The sequence below is a fragment of the Falco biarmicus genome, chromosome 9, assembly GCF_023638135.1.
Source record: "Falco biarmicus isolate bFalBia1 chromosome 9, bFalBia1.pri, whole genome shotgun sequence".
NCBI classification, from domain to species: Eukaryota; Metazoa; Chordata; class Aves; order Falconiformes; family Falconidae; genus Falco; species Falco biarmicus.
Genome location: NC_079296.1, coordinates 51,194,010 through 51,203,012, shown reverse-complemented (window position 1 = coordinate 51,203,012; position 9,003 = coordinate 51,194,010). Strand labels below are relative to the sequence as shown.

Sequence of the window (9,003 nt, the reverse complement as noted above, 5' to 3'; positions counted from 1 at the left end):
AAGCAGCGTGTCCTTAAACGCTGATTGGAGAGAGGACCAACCCATGCTGGGATCAAACTGGTTTGTCCTAAAGGACTTTGATACCACAGTGAGATCATATGAGATTAGAAACATAAAATAGTGCTACCAACGTATACAATGTTTAGGATGTTTATACTGGCTATTATCAGCTCAGTTAACAAACCTCTAGTATAAAACAATCTACTGTTTGAAATTTCAGCTTGTTGTTCTCCATTTTTTCATCTTTACTTTAAAAATATCAAAAATACAATGTGTATGAAAGCATGGAAATCCCATAAACATGTGGAAGTCCCCAAACCAGGGATCTTACCCAGCCCCTTCTATGTTAAAGATAATTCTCCTCACCAAAGTAATTTTGTGCAGCTCATTGCTCTTCCAGGATCAGAACAGTCCTCCGAGGCATCCTGCAACCACATTGCCACCAAACGCAGAAGAGAAATGCTTCTAAAACAGGATGAATTTGCTACGTGTTTCAGAGGTGTCAAGCGCATTTAGAAACTCAAAAAGGAGACTGAGACAGCAGTTTTCGTGCTAAAACATTTACATTAATGAATTTTAATTCATTCATTCATTAAAACAGAGCAAATCCGTTTTTTCCATTGCCAGTAAGTTACATCAAACAACGGCTTAAGTGAAAAAAAGGAGAGAACCGACTGCATCAGTAAATATTAGCTTGTACAAAGCCTGCTCAGATCCACCGCCCCGTTTGCACGGCCTAATTACGGCCCCTCAGCCGGGCACCCACCGAGGAAGGCGGCACCCGCGTCCCCGGGCGTTCGGCCGCCTCGCAGCGCTCCCTGCCCGGCAGCCGGGATCCTACTGGAAATGCGATGAATCCCATCTTTTATTTATCGCCTGTCTCCTATGCGGTGCACCGTCGGCGGGCGGCTCGGCGGGCCGGGCGGTCCCCGGGGCAGGCCCGGCGCTGGCACCTGCCGCACGCCGGGTGTGAGCTCGGACGCCTGGCGGACAGCGCCAGCACCGCCGCTCCCCCCGCCCCAGCCTTCGCTCCCCGCGGGAGGGCGACGGGACCCCGCAAGGCCGATCCCGGGACGCGAGCCCCGGGCGGGGGTCACCGCCCCGCCCCAGCCGCGCTCCCGCCGCCCGCGCATGCGCAGCCCCGCCGCCCGCCGCCCCTGTGCAGGCGCCTTCCGCCCGCCCCGCCCCCGCCCCGCTCGGTTCCGGCCGCGGCGCAGCGATGGCGAGTGGCTCCGCGGCGGGGCTGGCGGCCGAGCCGTGCTGTGTGGCGGCGGGGTGCTCCTGGCCCTGCGCGCCGCCGGGCGGCCTGGCCCGGGCGCTCTGCCTGCGGCGGGAGGCGGGCGGCGGCGAGGCCAGGTGAGGGTGGCGGCGGCCGGGACCCTCCGCCGGCCGGGGAGGGCCGCGCTGTCCCCCTGGGTCCCCTCGGGCGGCTGCGGCCAAGCGGGCGGCGTGAGGGGGCGCCGGGCTGGGCCGGGGTGGGCGAGCGGGCGGGCGGCGGGAGCGAACCTGGGCCTGGCGGGGCAACGCGGCCGTGGCGCTTCCTCCCCGCAGCACCGAGGCCGTCGTCGTGGAGAGGCGGGCGGGCGGCGAGGCGCCCTGCGTGCTGCACCTGGAGTGCCGGCCCGGCGGCGCCGCCGAGATGGTCTCCGTCGGGATCCTGAGCGAGGCCCGCAACATGGAGGTGTACGTGGGCGAGGAGTACTGCGGCACCGGCCGCGGGCAGAGCCTGGGCGCCGCCCGCACCGCGGGGTGAGTGGGGCCCGGGGCGGGCGGCGGGCGGCGGGTCGCTGCTGGGTGCCCAGCCAACGCGTCTGGCCCTTCTCTTACTGGCAGCCTCCTTGTCTGTGTGTCCGGGAGGTGCCGCGGCCGGTAAAGCCCCGGTGTCCGCCCGCGCCAGCCACCCGGTTGGGGCTTTCTCGGAGGTCTGAGCAAAAGTGGTTCATTGGGAGCGGGCACCGCCGGGGCTGGGGCCCCCGCTGCGCCCCCCGTGCCTGCGCCGGTGCCGCCGCCTCGGTAGAGCCGGAGGGCTGCAGGCGTGCTGCCGCCGTCTGGGTTCTGTTACTAGTGAAACGTTTGATGAAGTTACAAAGTGCCACTTTGAAATTGCGTTGCGTGAGACCACAGCAGGAGTTTAGGACAGGTGCAACCTTCCTGTGCTGTTTGCTCTTTCTGGATGACGGATGTGCTTGTCTCTTCAGCAGATCTCTTCTAGCTTATCTTTATCAAAAGATCTCTTGTCTCTTTGGTAAGTAGGCATTACCCACTTTTAAGGAGAAGAGAGAAAACAAAAAAAGGATTTGTTTTCCCCTTTAATACTTCCATGCTTTCTTAGGGGAATTAAGGCGGTGTGTTCTCTTCTGTTTTTAAGTCATTACATGGCACATCTGCTTAATTAGCTGAATAAAAACAGCTGATGCAGCCTCAGGGAAGATGCATGAATAATGTACTGAACCTCTAAAGCTTCACTAGCAGATAATGTAAGTAACACACAAAGCCATTTTTATACACTATCCACTAAGATTCAATATGAGTTGCATATAAGCGTTAAAACTGCTATACCACATTAGAAATATGTTCCAGTCACTCATGTTTCTTATCAAAATATTTACTGATACAGAGTATTTCTAAAGAAAAAAGTACTTTATGTAGTGATGTCACAGCTCATTTATTTTATTTTTCTAGCGAAACTGACAAGGTTACTTTATACAAAAAGTACCTGAAGTTCGAATGCCCTGCAGCCTCCTGTAGAATTAAGGTAGGGACCTGAACAGAATTTTTCTATTTTTCTTCATCTTTTTAATCACTTAGTCGACTAAATTGCATTGCTCTTAGTCAAATTATTGGTTTTACACACTTTGCTTTGTATAGTCACTTAAAAATCAGTTAGATGGCGCTTCGTCTTGAAAGCAGAGTTCTCCTTTTAAATTTGTATTACAGATTTCTTTTTATGAAGACAATATTTATATGAGACAGAGAATGCAGTCTTACAGGAAAAAGCTTCATAAACCAGATAAACTGCAGATACTCAATAGCTGCTGTGTAATTGGAACTGTGAACTCTGATGCAGTTAAATAACCTTATGAAAAACTGTCTGGCCACTACTCTTAAGTGCTTAAAGATCAAGGCCTGATTCATCTTTAGGTCATGCAGGCACCGCTGTTCCCGTCAAGAGCTTTCTGAAAAGTAATAGCAAGGAGAAATCTGCTTAATTTCCCTGGAAAAGAGTTCAATATTGTTTTTCCCAAAACTCAAGAGTAATGCATTGTCCCATTCATATAAAGAAAACATGAAACTAATTTTCCTAACCAAAGTATTTTTTTTCCTTCTTGCAATAGCTGCTCTCCATTGGTGAGAAACAAAGAGTACTCATCAGTAAAATAATTGTACAAGTGAAAACAGTGTCTGCAAAACTAGCAACTGATTTTCCTTCACTAGGCTCAAGTATAGATCTAGACAGAGTGCAAACTATAATGGAATCTATGGGATCTAAGTTGTCTCCGGGTGCTCAGCAGCTCATGGACATGGTTCGATGTCAGCAGAAAGTAAGTTGCTGTGCTTTTCCATAAACATAAGTAGTACAGATCTGTGACCTTACCTTCTGTAACTTTTAAGCATGTTCTAAACTGATTTGGTGAGAAAGATTGTTGATGATTTTTTTTTTTTTTTAACCCACACCCTCTGCCATTTTAATCCTGGTTTAGCTGTTGCCACTCTTAAATTAGTGCAATGAATAAAGATTGTGTACTCAAGGAATTGCTGTGCATACACAAAATCCAGAGTTAAGAACTCGGTATCATCATATCACTGCCACCCTACTCCTCTTCGGTGTGTTTCCATTGTCACTACTTGTCAAGGATGGTGGGCATGTTCCCTGTAATGGTTGGGGTGTAGGTTGATGGGTTGGCTTGTCTCCTTTATGGCTGTTAAAAGGATGTCCCCTTCAACTAGAGAGAAGATGCTCATACAGGGCACTTATTTGATTTAGATCCTAATCCTGCAAAGTGGGCTGTTTCCACAGAATCCTGAATCCATCCGATGTTAATAAACTTGGGGATATAGCGTAGTAAAAATGAAGTCGTAAAGCTGTTTTGCTACTTCGAGACTGACAAGATAATTAACGCATAGTAGGTACAGGGAAAATATTTTCCTGTGCTCTTCCTTAATAATATAATTCAGAACTACTTCCCAAATCTCTGCATCACAATGGTAGAATGCTGACTTACAAAGTCTCTCTTATTATTGTATAATTTTCAGTATATTTTGATACTTAAATGTTGTTAATTTTTTTTCTTCCTATCAGAACAGTTTATCTCTCGAAGACAAATTTAACTGGATCTTTGGGAAAAATTCAGACCTTGGAGGTGATCATGCAATAGATGGATTGCGCAGTGCAGCTATTCAGACATCACGAGACCAATCAGCTGCTGAACCTGTGCCTGTTAAAAATCATTTAACAAGTGAAACAGTGTATGAACACTTAAAAATAAGTCATGATCTGAACTCACAGGTACCTGAAAGAGGGAATACTCTTGATTCTGAAAGACTTGCTGCTCAGCAAAATACAGTTGACCTCAGAAATGATTTTAAAGTCATGGGATCTTTGCATATGCAGGAACAAGCGAGTAAACCCCCAAATGTAGCTGTTCCACAGGTGCTTCTTCCTTTTCTTCAAAACTTATGTAGTCAGGTGAATCATCTTCGGTTAAAAGATGGCGATAGGCATTTTGGTAAAAATGCAGTGACTAAAGAGGAAGGCATTCAGTGTGTTGGGTAAGTTAAATTTGGTACACTTATTATAGTTGTTTGGCTATTTAATTGACAAGTTTAAAAAATAAACAAAATACATCATGTGGGTGTTTTATTCCCATTAACAATAATAGTGACTCTTAAAATACGTGGTTTTGAAGGCTGTGTGGCGATGAACATGATTACAGTTAATTTTCCAGGTGAGCTGCTTGAATATATAGGAATTTTTTCAGAAGAAATCACCTCATTTGGTGTTACTAAACTTCTTTTGTTACATTTTTGTTACAAAAATGGTGTTTTGCCTCCATTTCACCTATTGTGATTTTTAAAAAAGTACAATCTTTCTGCAGTTTAATGTAAATTTAGTTTGCCTTATCTGTTACTATATTTTCATTTTGATTATTTCTACCTCCTAAATTCTTATGTCTTCTTTTTTCACACAATGTGCTGTGACCTTTCTGCTATACTTGGTGTATCTCATCCCACTGATCTTTCCTGTCCTCGCTCATTTTTTGGCATTTACAGTGCAAACTTCATAGTAGTAGTGTACCCAGTTTGATACCTAAGGAACATTAGTGGAAATACTGAGCTGTAGGAATGTTGTGTAGGAATCAGAGTTTTAATAGAGCCTGGCTCCTGGGAAAGTAGAGTCTTTTTAAAGAATGCAGATGCAAAAATAAAGAATTGCAGGGTATGTATAACTCTTGAAACACTTCAGCTGTGAAGAATATAGTCTGGCATACTGACAGAATTTGAACTGTATATATTGTTGAATTATGTGAGTTTTGTTGTACATAATTGAGCTGTCTAATGCATAATGGAGCCTTTGAAAAAAAAAAAAGGTTGAAAGAAGATGATTACATACCCTAGCATGTTCTTAAAAAATTTGAGGTTTAAAACAAAACATGTCAGGCAGGCAAGGTATTTTGCTTGTGATAAAAGCTAATACCTTCCAAAGTTTATTGTCTAATAAATGAGATGTTACATTTAAAAGAAGTTCAAGCGCCCAGATCTCTGTCATGGCCCTTGTCATTAAGAAATAGGTTATACTTACTCTTATATTTGCTCTTTTCACAGAGTAGAACAACAGCCTATTTGCTCCTATTTGGAAAAGATCATCTCAAAAAATATGGAGCTGATGGAGAAAAAGCTAATGGACTACATTGATCGCCAAATCCAGACTCTTCAGACACACATAGATAACAAAATGGTTCTCTTAATGGACTTGGTTCAGAACTCCACGCCAAACAAAATTGCACAAGCACACTATGATTCTAACGAAGGGTTCTCTAATGGAGAGAGGTAGATGTATATAGATATAGGACTTCAATGTAAGTACTTTAAGGGCAATTATACTTTACAAAGCTTAGTATTTATGGAGCTCTATATGGAGTAAAGAACCTCAGTGTTGAGCTTCATTTTCTTACTGTAATTATATTCACTATTGTACACAGTTGTTCTATGAGAGATTTAAGAATGTGTGTGTTTTCCTAAATATTAAGAATTTTCTATGCCCTTTATGGCTTATTTATTTAAAGAGCACTGCTAAGAGCTGTATGAAGCACAGTTTCCCAGTTTCAGTTTGAACAATGGAGTACTGTAAATAAACTGAGTTACAGCTTGTCTTTTTACCTGCATGTAATCAGTTAAATTTTTTTGTTGTCTTGATTTTTAATATGTAATGTGTTACCAGTAGAATAGAATGTAGTTTCTTGGTGCTTTTGGTTTATTTTAACAGCACTTCTAGTGAAGACTTTTATTACTCCATCTGTAAGAAGACAGGTGTTACTGGCATTGCCGAACTTAAACTGTTTAAGGAGTCAGGTTTAGAGAGGCAGGCTAAATTGAACCCCCCCAGCCTGGGTTCTTTGAAAGCCTTGCTGGCTGTGTGGGCACCTAAGTTAGGAGTCTAGGCTCCTTAAGTGATACCTAAAACAAGACTGTCATTATACTTTTTCCCTCCTAAACTAATTGAGCCATGCAGGAACAACTGAAATGAACATATACTTAGTAATCTTGTATTTGTCCGTGTTTTGTTATCCTGAGAAATGTAAGTACTTCATTTGTGGCTCCTCTCAAGGGGACTTCGTTGCCAGATAGAACGTGCTGGGGGTGGGCAGGATCTGCTGCGTGTCACCAGCCTTAGGCCAGATAAATGGCTTTATTGCATCATGCTTACTTGAACCTGCTGGGATGAGTTCTGTGGTCATTTGTGGAGGCAGAAGTGTGACTCGAGGTTCCTCTTTTGTGGAAGGTCAGGTGTCATACTTGATTCTGTTGATTACTCATTGAGTTCTGGGGTGCCCCCATTTAACTTGGCCTGTATAGGGAATTGATGGTAAATTCCGAAGTCATGTGCACAGGTGTTGGTTGTATTCTGTGTCTTAAAATGCACTGAGCAAAAGCTGTTAATGGGAAGCAAGTGTTGACTCAACAAAGCAGCATAGGCATGTACAATCCAGTATCTTTATCTAGCCTGCCTAATATTTTCTTCTTGAGGAAAACCGGTGTCTTTTCAAGATGGTCAGGTCTTGATGGTAGCCACCCACATCAGTAGATTTTGAAGAGGGGATAATTTGCTTTGGACAGACATCTTGCAGTTGTCCCTTAGCTTAACTCATGTCAGGTGCAGTTTCAAAGTGAGTAAAAAAAAACAAGAGAGGTTTTTTGGGTTGTTTGTTGGTTTTTTTTTTTTTTAAAAGGACCTAAATTATCTTTTACTATGCAAGTCACTTTACACAAGTAAAGTTAGTTTTTAGATGCTTTCTAAGAAACACCCTGAGGTAGACACTCTTTTTGAACTTGGTTATTTAGATAGAGTACTTGGTTGATAGTGTGGGGTTTTTTCTCATTACAAAAGAAGTTGAAATACGTTTCCAAGCATTGCTGTTTTCCAAGGCTGTTAGTTTATTGATTTTTTTTTTTTGGTTGGTTGGTTGGTTTGGGTTTTTTCCATCTCCCCTCTTTGGGTGACAAATCAGAACAGAAGTTGACACAAATTTGAAATCCTGAAGTAGTTAATATGAGCTCTGGATTTTTTGGTAGCCATATCCTGCTTGTTGTTTGTCATATTTTAGTATCACAGCTATCACAACAATAATAGTTGAAATTAAAACCACAAATGAAAGTGTAGAAGCTGTATTGTGGCAGGTTCAGGGTTTCTTCGGCGTTTACTCTCGTGGGGGATTCTGTGTAGAGAAAAAAATAAAGTGGGATGTGTAAAGTTTTAAATACTGTGTAATTTCAATGGAAATAAGTGTTTTTTCAGATACTTCTGAGAAGTTGACCCACACAGACTGCAAATTCTGAATCTGTAGTACTGAAGAGTTGTAAAAATTTGTAATAAAGCAATCAAAAGAAGAGCATTATGATTAAAAGATTCTCTGGTATTGCTGCAGCCAAGTTTCTGCCCAGCAGTGCTGTCATCTTTAGAACTGGACAGATGGGAGACATTGCTGAAGCAAAGCTGGGTGAAAAAGAAACTTGAGGTTCTGACACTGTGCCTTCTAATGGTGTAGTAGCAGGGCCTCAGTAAAACTCATTATTTTTCTGGAAATCATGAAAGATACTATGAGAATTAATCTATGCTTTATAATACTTTGAGTGTAATCTGTTTGTACTTGCATCCTTTTCACACTATAGATGTGTCCAGTTTCTAGCACATGGGTGCAGAATCTTTCACTATTGAAATAAATGGAAATATGTTTAAAATGCTGCTAGAGTTCAGAGATGTTGGTTCACTTTTTTAAATTGCTCATTAAGAGCATGATTATTTCTGAGTATTTCTTACATCTGACACCTGAAAGCACGTGGCACAATGTGCTTTTCTCAGGTGAAGCTTTGGACTCGATAAAAGTTAGAGCATGAGCATACTGGGAGTAACAACACAAGCTTTTTAAAGCCATCTTTTCCGTATTTTGTAGTCTACATTGGAGTTGGCTCTGCGGTAATCTTGATGAGTATTGAAAGCCAGATTGTGCTGAAGAGTATGTCAGATTGGGGCACTAAGGCTTAATTGTCTTATAAACAGCTTTGCAGCTGTAATTTAGAAGCCTGGTGCTGTTGCTTTCTGCTCCAGAGGCTGTCCTTTTAATAATTTTTGTTTTACTAGGCAATACATACAGTGTGAGGATTTAACCTAGCCTGGAGAGTAAGTCTTCTGTGTTTATCTTTTCTGTAGTACCAACAAAGAAAACTGAGCGGACTGTTAGAAGACACGCAGGTTATAACAAAGCTTGACAATGATTTGGAGTGTGC

The 9,003-nt window shown here is 43.1% G+C and overlaps 1 protein-coding gene across 2 annotated transcripts; it reads left to right on the top strand.

The window, feature by feature from the left end:
- Nucleotides 1–1,174: 1,174 nt before the first annotated feature.
- Nucleotides 1,175–7,437, top strand: C9H10orf88 (chromosome 9 C10orf88 homolog). 2 transcript variants are annotated; one of them, XM_056351507.1, is made up of 6 exons: nt 1,175–1,356; nt 1,552–1,749; nt 2,683–2,755; nt 3,336–3,542; nt 4,301–4,770; nt 5,824–7,437. In XM_056351507.1, exons 1-6 carry the CDS (start codon nt 1,220–1,222, stop codon nt 6,050–6,052), a joined length of 1,314 nt encoding a protein of 437 aa, XP_056207482.1. In that variant the 5' UTR covers nt 1,175–1,219; the 3' UTR covers nt 6,053–7,437. The 2 variants fall into 2 exon arrangements, with proteins under 2 accessions (XP_056207482.1, XP_056207483.1); XM_056351508.1 differs by lacking the exon at nt 1,552–1,749.
- The last annotated feature ends 1,566 nt before the right edge of the window (nt 7,438–9,003 follow it).

Coding starts and splice junctions, on each gene's coding strand:
- C9H10orf88 (XM_056351507.1), top strand. CDS start 1,220: ATGGCGAGTGGCTCCGCGGCGGGGCTGGCGGCCGAGCCGTGCTGTGTG. Junction 1,357..1,551: donor GCGGGCGGCGGCGAGGCCAG/GTGAGGGTGGCG, acceptor TCCTCCCCGCAG/CACCGAGGCCGTCGTCGTGG. Junction 4,771..5,823: donor GAAGGCATTCAGTGTGTTGG/GTAAGTTAAATT, acceptor CTCTTTTCACAG/AGTAGAACAACAGCCTATTT.